We start from the raw sequence: 12,563 nt of genomic DNA on the forward strand, positions 1-12,563 counted from the left end.
AGTGTGCATAAGAGCTGCATTGTATCCACAGAACAGCACAGACTGGTCGTGTGGCACCCACCATAATCCTAGTGCAAGGGAGGTAGAAACAAGAAGATGAACAGATCAGTCATTATGAAGAGAGAGAGATGACTCAGTGGTTAAGAGCACTAATTGCTTTCCCAGAGTACCCCAGTTCAGTTCCCAGCACCCACATGGTGGCTCACAATTCTGTCACTCCCATTCCAGGGAATCTGACACCCTCTTCTGAGCACATATATTCATACAGGCAAAGAACTCATACATGTAAAATAAAGCTAAAGAAATCTAAAAAAAAAGTTGTTCAATGGTTGGTTACACTAGACCTTGTCTCAACAACAACAACAACGACAACAAATTAAAATAAGTAAATAAGAACATTTGCATTGTGGGTATTGCTCAGGACCTGATCACTTGCCTCACATAAGCAAGGCCCAAGTTAAAAACCTAGTACATTCTACCAAAAGAACAGCAGCAATCTAGAGCTGTAAATTAAGGGCTCTAGCTCAGTAGTCAAGTCCTTACTTGTCCAGTGTGTGTGAGGTCCTGAGTTAGATCACTAGCACAATGAAAGAAATAAGCAAAAATAAAAAATATTTTTTCATCAGTGATATTATCCAGAGAGCCAAGAAGCTGCTCAAATAACGGGAGAAAATGTAGGCAAATCAAAGAATTTTATGTCTACAATATCTACTTAAATGTGTGGCCTGTTCCTCTTCCCTCTTTGTTAATGGGATAGGTGTCGGTTTGTTTTTGTTAACTTGACCCAAACTAAAGTCACTTGGAAGAGGGAATCTCAACTGAAGAATTGCTTCCATCAGATTGGCAAACCTGTGAAGCACTTTCTTGATTAAGGATTGACGGGAGAGTAGAGGGCCTGGCCCACTACAAAGGTCGCCACACCGGGCAAAAGGGCCTGGATTGTGTGAGAAAGTGAGCCAGTAAGCAGCCTTCCGTCATGGTTTCCACCTGTGTTCCTGCATGATGTACCACGCCTGCCTGCCCCTACGTTGTGTTTGGTCAGAGAACACTATCAGAGCAACAGAAAACAAATGGAAACATACAGTTATCTCAAGTCTTGTATTAACGACTCCAGAAACATCCCTCAAATGCATACAGATCAACGACCTTAAGGAAAATCAGTCCAGGGCTCTCCAGGTGAAAGCGTTTACTTGGTCCTATTCAATTTATAAAATTCAACATTGGGGGAGCATTGTGAAGCTTCTTGATAGTTTATGCTCGGTATCTGGGACTGACTAATGCACTGTGGGAGGAATTTCAAGCTTCTGTAATAAAAGCTTCCTTTCATTGGCTCATTCAACAGATATTGACTAAAGTCACAGCCACTCAACAAGTCATGGAGAATGCGCAGAGTGCTCTGGGTAGATCTCGCCAGAGGTCTAGGGAGCCATTGACTTCTCTCTCTTCAAGCCTATGGAAGGGTAACCCTGCACCTTGGTCACCCCTGAGAGTTCTCGCCAGAGGTCTAGGGAGCCATTGACTTCTATCTCTTCAAGCCTATGGAAGGGTAACCCCGGACACCTTGCTCACCCCTGAGAGTTCTCACCAAAGGTCTAAGGAGCCATTGACTTCTCTCTCTTTAAGCCTATGGGAGGGTAACCCCGGACACCTTGCTCACCCCTGAGAGTTCTCACCAAAGGTCTAAGGAGCCATTGACTTCTCTCTCTTTAAGCCTATGGGAGGGTAACCCCGGACACCTTGCTCACCCCTGAGAGTTCTCACCAAAGGTCTAAGGAGCCATTGACTTCTCTCTCTTCAAGCCTATGGGAGGGTAACCCCGCACCTTGGTCAACCCTGATAGTTCACGCTGTGGACACCCACTCAGCCATGCAGAAGAGACTCGGTGCTGGAGGACTGTCTCTCCTCCTGACCTTTTATGACTTCTTCCCCAGGAGAGAGAGGACATCTGGACCCACCCTCCTCTTTCAGATCTTAGTGTGGGAAACTTATCCAAGCTCCGGTGAGAAACTGATCCATTCTGCTCAGTTTCCTCATGGACCAGGCTGGGTTTATATGTCCGGCTCCTCACTGGTCTATACACTTAGTAGAGGCGGAGACCATGTCCAATTTGCCATCATAATAATCTCATGGCATAGCCAATAACCTGGCATATATTACATCCTTGAAAATCACTCTCTAAATGAGTGAGTATAGTAAATTTCTCAGAATACAATGTCACAAATCTTTGTACTGAAGTCAAGAGTGCCGCATCACTAATAATCCACCTAACCTGGATGCACTGGCCTGCCTAGAGTCTGTTAACAGTGACTTTTAGCTATCAGCAGTCACAGGGAAAAAGGGGACAGGCAGTGCCATAATCTGAACAGCAGACTGGCCACTGCCACCCCTGAGCCTGTTCTCACTCAGATTCAGGTCCACAGAAGGCAGAGTCGAGCCCTTCTTGACACCACGTCTTTACTTACTGCAGATGACTCACAGCCAAAGATCCACAGTAAATCGTCCAGATCCTTCTCAGTGACTGTTTCATCCAAAGAGATGCCAAGCTACAGAAACAAAAAACAAAAGGAAATCATCCGCTCCCATCTCCAGACCACTGGGGGAGGGGGTATGGACGATGACAATGGGGACTCTACAAGATACCAAGCAAAGCGGGGGTGGGGGGTTGGGGAGAGTCCTGGTCAAACTCCCCATGCACTCGAGAACACCAAGGTACCGTTAGAACCATGCTGATCTTTAAGGGAAAGTGACTTGACCAGTCTCCAACTTGACAAGCCACCTATAGACACTAATAGTCTGATGACTTTAGGATGCTCCCATAGGAACTACACGTGGCAAGTTTTCCATCCTTTTGTTCATTTTGTTATCTAACTTAGAGCCTTATTTATGAACAGTTCCAAACCACAAAACCATTCTTGAGAAAAGCTGAGGACAATTTATTCTTTGAAAAAGTCACAGTACAAGTTGGAAATTTAAAACATTACAAAAGATAGACTCCAAATCCCAATGTTTGTTAAACAAAATAGAAGGTGTGTTTTGAGAGAATCCACGAAAGCACAAAGTAAGTGTGTTACTTACTGTGCCATCTTCAAAGAGTCGAAAGTTGATCTGCCTCAGAGCTGCTCTGCCCAATACCTCCTTCAATGAACAGCCACACTGAACCTTCAAGGTGTCAAAGAACAGGTCGTGCTGGAGTTGATGTCCGGCTCGTTTGAGACCTAGACAAGACAGGGAACACACTCATCTCTAACAGTGCTCTGAGCCACAGCCACTAACATCCCAGACAATAGGAGGTGACCCCTACTGTAGGTTGTTCCTCTCCTGGCCAGGATATTGGTGGCTGTTTTAAAAGGCTATTAAATGAATTTATTATTGTGTTATAGAAAATCATGAAACACATATCAAACAAAGGAAGAAAAATTACCAGCCAATCAGCTAGAAATAAGTTTTGATGTACATATTAGAAATGGCTGTAATGTGTGTGTGTGTGTGTGAGAGAGAGAGAAACAGAGAAAGTGTGTGTTTGCTTGTCTATAGAACAGTTCCCCATATTATTTTCAATAACTATCTAGTAAGTAGTCAAATGTATGGATGTACCATTATGTAATTATGTGTTTTGATCATTTAATCTGTTTCCAAGACTGGACAATTTATTGTAAACAAGGTTTCAAGGGACAATCTTTTCACACGTATCTGATTACTTTCTTTAGAAAGTTTTTGGCTGTTATTTTGGCAGTTAAAAGTCGTTAGTCAAATGCACTTCTGTTGTGTGTGTGCAATGTGTGCATGTGGAGGCCAGAGGTCAACACTGTCTTCTTCAGTCCCTTTCTACCCTTTTGTTTGGTTGTTGTGGTTGTTGCTTTTGACACAGGGTCAAACTCAATCTGAAGCATATCACTTCAGTTAAACTAGTGGTCTAATAAATACCAGGGATCATTAGTCAGTATTTCTCCACTGCTAGGAGGATTATGGCACAATCTGGCCACACCCCAGCTTTTAAAGAGGGGTCTGAAGATCTGAACTATGAAGGGACACTAGCCCACTGGAGCATGTGGCTCTGGCAGGCCTTGCCCTTCTCCCCCATCCCCTATTCCTTGCTAAAAACTGTAATATTGCATTCCTAAGGCTACTCCCCAAGGTCTAGTCCCTTATTTAGCCAATTCCTCCTCCTGAGGCTGACTACCAAGGTCCAGCTATCAAAGTATTGAAATCCAGCAATCAGAAGTCCTCTTTGGCTCACCTAATTAATGTGACCAATTAAAATTAAGCACTTCATCTTAATGGGATGTTCCCCCTTTTACCTTTATAAGCTGCCAATTTCCTATGTGCCACGTCTGTCTCCTCTCTACTGAGAGGCAGTCCTTTGTCCTCTGGGAAAACTCCTGCCCCCTTTCCCTTTTCCCCTTCCCCTTTCTCACTCTTCCTCACCCCTGTCTTGGTCCTTTAGCCCTGCCCTTTGTCCCTCTAGGGCAAATAATCCCCTTTGTGCTGAGAACTTGGTCTGAGAACTTGATCTTGGGGGTGTCTTGAGCCAACTTCAAGATTCCCCACAAATTCAAGGCCTTGTGTTTGTGATACCTTCTTCCCCACATCTTAAAAATTTTTGATACACAATGTTGGATTGTCATCCATAAAAAGCTACACCAATGGGGTATTAACATTTCTTAATTTTTACCAACGAAAAGGGAAAAGGGCTGAGAGTCTAATTCAGTGGTAAACATGCCTAGGGTCCTGAACTTCATCCCCAGAACCACACAAAACTAAAAATTAAAAACAATAAAGCAGTATGCATGGCATGGCACGTGTCTGCACATGCAAGGCACAGGCAGGGGATCATGAGTTCAAAGGTTATCTTCAGCTACATCATAAGATCGAGGCTGTCTGACCTACACGAGACTTTGTCAAGAAGCCAACAAAAAGATAAAATAGTTCCTGGATTAATAATTAGGTTGGAATTAATGGCCATTATTGGTATACTTCTCTATTTCTAAATTGTATAATGACAATTGCTCATTTTCTCATAAAAAATGTTCATTGTGTCTTCATATTTGGGGTGAGAAAGATAAAGAACTTCATCTATTACAGATATCAGCACTCACTGAGTGTGGTGACTGTACTCAGGAGGCAGAGACAGAAGGATCACCATGATTCAAAGTCTGTTTGGTTTACATGTGAATTGCAGGCCAGCCAGGGCTACACAGTGAGACACTGTCTAAGAAAAAGAGAAGAATAAGAGTATGTCATCCTGTCATAGATGTTGAAGATATTGTCCTTTCTTATCTGACCTTTGTTTGTATTCGGTGTTGGACACACCCCCGTCTTCCTGCACTTAGTCTTACGCTGGGAACACAACCGACTCACCTTCAGACAGAATCAGCGTGGCATTGTGAACCCTTTTAGCGATGTGCTTCAGCCCATGGGAACCATGGTAAATGGCAAACATGGCAGCCATGTTGGCCAAGAGGGCCTGAAACAAGAAAGAGCATTTGCGGAATCAACAATGTGCAACGAGTCAGAAGACGGGTGGTGGGAGGAATGACTGAGGTACGCTGTCCAAAATAAAGAAAAATGAGCCCAAATGACTTAATATCCTGCATTCTCTGTGACAGCCGAGGACCATTAGAGAGCCTGAGGGAAAACAGTGTTGAAGTCATCATCCTAACCCTCATAAAGGGGTCTCACTGGCACAACAGGGCCATGTCAGTGATGAGGGGAAGGCAGACTGCCGTCAGCACCGCCAGGCAGTATCTACTGTTGGGAGACAGTAGAGTCATAATGACCTCAGTGAGGAAAATGTGAGATTTGGGAGTTTTATTAAGCATTTCTTCAGGAATCAAAACAACAAGCAATTTTCAAACACCCAAAATCTCCAAGGAAAGAATTCTTCTGAAGCTATAGAGTAATTAACTGCAGTAACCAAGGGATCATCAGCGAGGGGAGACGGCTCAAGGGGTAAAGCACTTACACCAAGTAAAAGGGCCTGTGTTTAGATCCCTAGAACGCACATGAAAGCAGACACAGAAGTGCAACACCTGACCACAGGGGGTGTCCCCTGTTTCCAAGAAAAGTAAGAGAAGTGTGAAGAGGCACAAAACATGGTGACCGTTTTTATATCAGTTAGGCCACAAGTTTCTAGAAAGGTTTAAAATATAATGCATTAACAGAATTTCAGAGATTAAAAAAAAATAGCCACGCTCCATCAGTGATGCAAATCTGAGAGAAATTCAGGGGGGACCACACGATGCTAACTGGGAAAATGCAGGACTAAGCAAAGCAACAGTTGATACAGCAGTAGTAAATGATACACAGAGAGAGCGGAGGGGAAAGCCCAGGAAAGGCCAGCCACGCCTTAGCACAAGAGCAATGGCAGCCTTGCAAAGACTCTGGCGTGCTGTGAGCGATTGTAGAACAGATCAGGAAAAGGAACACTCAAGTGAAAAACTAGATGGTCAGCAAATGAAAAGACAAAAATTGGGGAAGACAGATAGCGGCCATCCCCAGAGCAAACATGATTTTCTTTCATACATACACACACACACACACACACACACACACACACATATACACACACACACACATATATATACACACACACACATACATACACATTCTTTCATACATACATATACACACACACACATACGTGTGTATAAACACCATTTTCATAACTGCTGAAAATACACAGAAAAATGATGACATGAGGTATATACAAACAAAAGGAAATGAAGATGAATCAGCTACATAGCTTTGTTTATTGTAGATAGCCCGGTATATAATTTTCAAACTTTGAAGCAAAAGAACCAGAAGATGGCTCAGTAGGTAAAAGAACTGCCGTGCAAGCCTAATGATGTGAGTTTGATTTCCAGATTCTATGGTGGAAGAGGAGAACTGATTCATGCAAGTTATCCTCTGGCCTCTACAAGTGTGCCATAACACACATGCACCTACCCCCCCCCCACGTGCTCACATGCATACACACATAAAATCTGATTTAAAAAAAAATAGGTACTGGGAAGATGGTTCAGCCGTTAAGAGCACTGGGTACTCTTCCAGAAGACTAGAGAGAGCTGCCTGCCCCTGCATCTTGAGTGCTAGGATTGAAGGCGTGTACCACCATACCTGGCTATGGTACTTGTGGTGGTGGTGATGGTGGTGGTGGTGGTGGTGTGTGTGTGTATACTGCTCACACTGGGCCTCCGCTGAGTTTCTAAAATTGACTCAAGTCCTGAAGCAACTTCAAGGAGGTCAGAAGCCCACGAATCACTACCTTTCTCCTGTCAACTTCAAGAACACTTTTCATGACCCCCAAAAGAATGTTCTATGACTACCAGAAGATGCCCGTCTGGACCTTCCCCTCTATCACGTCACCTCTGCCCTCCCGGCTTCCTTCTTGGAGATCTTCCACTGTAGCTCAAAGAGATGGTATCACATTTCCACCCATATGGACTGCCCCATGGCTAAGAAATCAGATACAATAAGCCCAGTACTTCATAATAAATACACTCAAAGCACATGGGGATTAAAGGGCAGCTTTGGAGCCTGTCCTGGAACTAGCTCCTGTAGACCAGACTGGCCTCAAACTCACAGAGATCCGCCTGCCTCTGCCTCCCGAGTGCTGGGATTAAAGGTGTGTGCCACTACTGACCAGTAATCAGAAACAGAGCCATCTCTCGGTCCCGGGAGTACTATTTTATTGTATTGTTAAAGACAATGAAATACATGCACGGGAAACGTATGCGACACAGGATGGCAGTTGGATGCAGGACCAGGCTTCTCCGGCCACAAGATCTCCCATCACTATTGTACATGTGGTTCAGCCGCTGGAGAATGAACACAGCAGTCAGGTTGGATACGACACTTACCTGTGCAGTGCAGATGTTGCTGGTGGCTTTGTCTCTCCGGATGTGTTGTTCTCTGGTCTGAAGAGCAAGGCGATACACTTCTTTCCCTGTGGCATCCCTGAGTCAAGACAACACATGTACTCAGCACAGGTAATCACAGCCCAGGACTGTCCGAGATGCACCTGCGTTCCCAGCTGAAGGGGATTCAGCAGATTGGTGTGGGTGCAAGCTCATAAAAAAACCCAACTTCCAAATGTCCATTTTCTCAATAGGACTATCTATAGGTTTGCAGTTTGAATTTCAAGGCACTGAAGCATGTACACTAAAGCCTGGAGCAGTGAAAGAAAATTTGCCAGGAATTACTCTGCCTACCAGGGTGATGGGACCAGGGAGTATGTCACTCAATCTCCGGGGCTGATAGACGGGAAAGGGTGACAAAATGAAAAAAACAGAATTTCTCTACTAGAGGTTTGAAGAAGACAAAAAAGAAATGCTAACAGTCTCACTACTTAGCTCATAAAGACTTCCCTTTTTATGTAATATATAAATGGACATAGACAGATAGATGATATAGATGATAGACAGACATAGATGAAGATAGATAAAGATAGATATAAAAATTAGATGATAGACAGATATAGATAGATTATATGTAGGTAGATAGAAAAATAGAGATAGATAGATAGATAGATAGATAGATAGATAGATAGATAGATAGATAGATTATAGATAAGATAGTTAGTTAGTTTTGGGGGACTATGATAAAACTCAGGTTTCCCCAGCACAAATCATAACCTAGGATGGAAGCACCATCAAAGAGAAGCCATCAAGACTCAAAGTCACATGGCAGAAACCTTCAGACACCAACTGAATCAGTTTATGCTTTTAATACCTTTCTGCACTTGTATTTTGTGTGTGTGTGTGTGTGTGTGTGTGTGAAGGACAGCTAGCATAAGTGAGTTCTTCTTTCCACAATGGGATATATAAGAACTATCTGGTTAGACACAAAGCACTTAACATGTGCAGATCTCCCCAGACCTCCCTCAACTGAGATTCCCTGTACATGGCTACACTCATACCTTACAAAGGATACATACACTTTTTCATATTGTCTGAATTACAGTGTGCAGAAGTACCGGTGCACACCCAAGATGGATTCCCTCTTCTTAGTTGGTGTTGTACTTGCCTTTAATCTACTTGACAGGGGCCAATTAAATTTGGAGAGAAATCAGAGAAAAAAGAACAGGGAGGGGAGGGCGAGGAAGCTGGAGAGGTGGCTCAGCTGTAGAATACTTGCTGTCCTTCTAGAGGACCTGATTTGTTTGTTTCCTTGCACCCACAACTCACAACTGTCTATATTTCCAGCTTCAGGGGATCCAATGCCCTCTTCTGGTCTCCTACAGACACATGGCATATAGTCATACATATACAGACACACACACACACACACACACACATGGACACAGAATGAAAATAAATTCTTAATAAAAAGAAAGAACAGGGAAGGTCAAAATCGCAAGGAGGGGTGTGACACTTTACCTTGTCACCCCCACCATCCTTCCAGGCATCATCCTCACCAGGCTTTCTTTGACAGCAAAAAAGGCTGCATGTGGTCCCCCATAGCCCAGTGGCACTCCAAACCTCTGGGAGTTGCCCAGGGCAATGTCCACGCCAAACTCTCCAGGTGGCCTCAGAATACACAGAGCTAAAAGGTCAGTGGCACAGCAGGTCAGGCTCTGGAGAGGGAATGGAGAAGCGGTCAAGGTTATTACCTTCTCCTGAGCTGTGAAGCCCCAGGAGATGTTTCTACCACAGACACACTGGCAGGGAGGGTGTATTTCGGGAACTCCATTTGCTCATGCATTCATCCAGGCAACAAAGATTTACTGGATGCCACTGAGCATCACGGATTAGTGAATGACATTAGCGACAGGAAGGGGCAGGGCAAGGGAATTTCACCATTCCGTGTGGTCACTGTAAAGGAATTAAAATACACCAGAAGGAGACACATGGAAATTAGGACATACCTTCCTGGGCTTCAACAAGGGGCTTACCTACCCCAGTCTGATGGGCTCTTTCTACAAGGTCTGTGAAGTCCTCCACCTTCCCCTCAGTGTCTGGGTACTGGAACAGCACCCCACTGACATCTTTGCCACTGAAATCCATTTCATGTGGTAACTTCAGCTCAACAAGCACCCCCCTATATCTGTAAATACAAGGGAAAATATTTTCTTTATTATTATTATTTTTAGTGTGTGTATGTGATGTGTTTGTGAGTTCATGTATGCATGTGTGTGTGTGTACAGGCGTGCACATGTGTGTGATGTGTTTGTGAGTGCTGGTTCTCACATGTGAAGAGGTCAGAGGACAACATTGGAGAGTGAGCTCTCTCTACCATGGGTTCTGGTGATAGAACGCAGGCTGCTAGGCCAGCTGATCCATCCTGCTAGCCCAGAAAATGTAATGAGCACCACGTTATTTCCAGAGAGACTGTATTCATTTCCTGTGCTTTCTCTCAGGGTCCCACTCCCAGCCCCCCTTCATCTCATGCTTGGCCCTTCCTTGGTAACCATGCTCCCCACCAACTCACACGCATGCCTCACTCTGCTGTGTGTGTGTGTGTGTGTGTGTGTGTGTGTGTGTGTGTGTGTTTGCCCACTGTGAGATCCTCTAACTTTTTCCTCCATGGTCCCAGGGATTGAGCCCAGGGCCTCACCCATTTGAGGCAAGTGCCCTACTACTGAGCTATAGCCCTGATGTCTAGTTGCGACAGGTTTATACTACATGCCTCATTTTTGCCTCAGACTTGAAATCCTCCTGCCACAAGCCAGTTTGAATGTTTTAAGTTTTACCAAACGATGACAGAAAAGCATGGAAACTTACTAAACTCGCTGTGTGTGTACCCCCAGAACTGACATGGCAGAGACATCCATGGAAGAAAGGAGGGAGGAAAAGATAACTCAGCAAACTCAACGTAAAGCAGGTTCACGTCCAATCAGACTGGCAGTGGGAAAGAGGTGAGGTACAGGGAGGATGACATTCCCCTTGGTTCAAAGCACAAATTAAACCAATTACTTGGCTCGAGTCTGGACAACGGCTATTGTCTGTGGGTGGCAACGAGGATCAACAAAAAATTTCTTCCTCTTGTTGTGTCTGTTGAAAAGAAAAAGCACATTCAAACTGGAACACTTCCAAAGGAGTTTCCGAATATCAGTTTTTGTTTGCTTTCTTGTTCGTTTCTGTTTTCTTTGTCTTTGTTGAGGCAGGGTCTTAGGTCTTCTCCAGGCTGTCCTTACTAAACTTCTGGTCCTCCTGCCTCCACAGGATGAGATTCCAGGTGTGTGTTGCTCAGCCCAGCATAGGTATTGCTGGGGTTAATCCTGGCCAACTTCTCTACCAACTGAGCCCCTTCTGGTCCTCCTGCCTCCACAGTGCTGAGATGAGATTCAGGCGTGTGTCACTAAGCCTAGTACAGGGTATTGCTGGGGGTTAACCTGGCCAAGTTCTCTAACAACTGAGCCACTTTGCCAGCACTGAACTCAGAGTTCCTAAGGAGGCAAAGCAGGAGGAAAAGTCTAGCATGGCGTAAGTAGAACTGGGTGGTTAATGACTGGGAGCTCCTGATTGCAGCCCATGGAAATTCAACTCTGTTCTAACATAACTTCACAAAAATCAATTCAATTAAAAAAATCTATATGATAAAAAGAAAAGGGAAAAAATATTAGGTATAAAAGGAAATTGAAACAATTATCCCAAAAAAGTCTTCGAAAGTGTTACATCTTAGAATGTTGTCACATGGGGTGCTTCAGCATAGAGTCTCTGCTGGGCGAAGCAAGACAGACCCTGCCTCCATAGAGTAGAAGGAAAAATGACTACAAAAGTTGTCTCCGAGCCTTGGTAATACACAGGCACATGCACGCACGCGCGTGCAGACACACACATATACACTCACACACTCGCATGCACGCACACGCAGTCGTCATATATGCTCACATACACTCACATACACACTCACACACACATACACACAAAAAAGTAAAAAAAAATGAATTCTAGAAAGAGGCACACTTAATGCTACGCTATTAATAATCACAATGGTTCCTTTGGAGACTTGAAGTAGTAAACAGCATACTTTACTTTGAATTATATTCTACTCAGTTTGATAGATGTTTTTCATTAAACACAGATAATTAGTTTTGTAATTTATATGTAATCTATTTTTTGTTTGGTTTTGCGACTGTTTTGAGATAGAATTTCAGCCCATGCTGGCCTTGAACTTACAGCAAGTCTCCTGCTGTAGCCTCCTGAGTGCTAGGATTGTAGCATATTCAATTACATTTGGCACAGATATCAACTTAAGGAATATATCAAGTTGGGAAGATTTTTTAAAAAAAAAATCACCTAGTGTGAAATACTTCCCACAGTTCGAATCAAAACAAATTGGAGAAAATTGTCAGCAGGGACTCAATGAGTGGAGACAACCCCACTTTACAGTGACGAGGTGAAAGTACACACTTAACTCTCCGGGTTGCTTTACGAAGCTAATCTAAATGCAGACCCAAGGAGAAAGGAGGGAAGAAGCAAACATTTACTGAGGGGGCGTAATTCGCCTCCATGAAGCAGCTCAAGGTGAGCCATGCAGGGCAGGTAGGAACTATTTTTAATAACTGATAATATTATCTTTCATATATATATATGTATATATATTATATAAAAGTGTATGTG

The 12,563-nt window shown here is 43.8% G+C and overlaps 1 protein-coding gene across 1 annotated transcript in view; it reads right to left on the bottom strand.

Annotated features, from left to right (window-relative positions):
• The window catches only part of Gldc (glycine decarboxylase), a 75,899-nt gene that overhangs the window by 37,632 nt on the left and 25,704 nt on the right, over positions 1 to 12,563 (bottom strand). Inside the window, exons 5-11 of the mRNA XM_005352131.2 lie at positions 10,914 to 10,991; positions 9,897 to 10,044; positions 9,378 to 9,574; positions 7,860 to 7,956; positions 5,359 to 5,464; positions 3,076 to 3,215; positions 2,463 to 2,543 (exon numbers count right to left, since the gene is read on the bottom strand). Of these exons, the coding sequence (XP_005352188.1) occupies positions 2,463 to 2,543; positions 3,076 to 3,215; positions 5,359 to 5,464; positions 7,860 to 7,956; positions 9,378 to 9,574; positions 9,897 to 10,044; positions 10,914 to 10,991 (847 nt within the window). The remainder of the gene's footprint in view (positions 1 to 2,462; positions 2,544 to 3,075; positions 3,216 to 5,358; positions 5,465 to 7,859; positions 7,957 to 9,377; positions 9,575 to 9,896; positions 10,045 to 10,913; positions 10,992 to 12,563) is intronic.

The sequence above is a fragment of the Microtus ochrogaster genome, chromosome 8, assembly GCF_000317375.1.
Source record: "Microtus ochrogaster isolate Prairie Vole_2 chromosome 8, MicOch1.0, whole genome shotgun sequence".
Classification (NCBI taxonomy): domain Eukaryota; kingdom Metazoa; phylum Chordata; class Mammalia; order Rodentia; family Cricetidae; genus Microtus; species Microtus ochrogaster.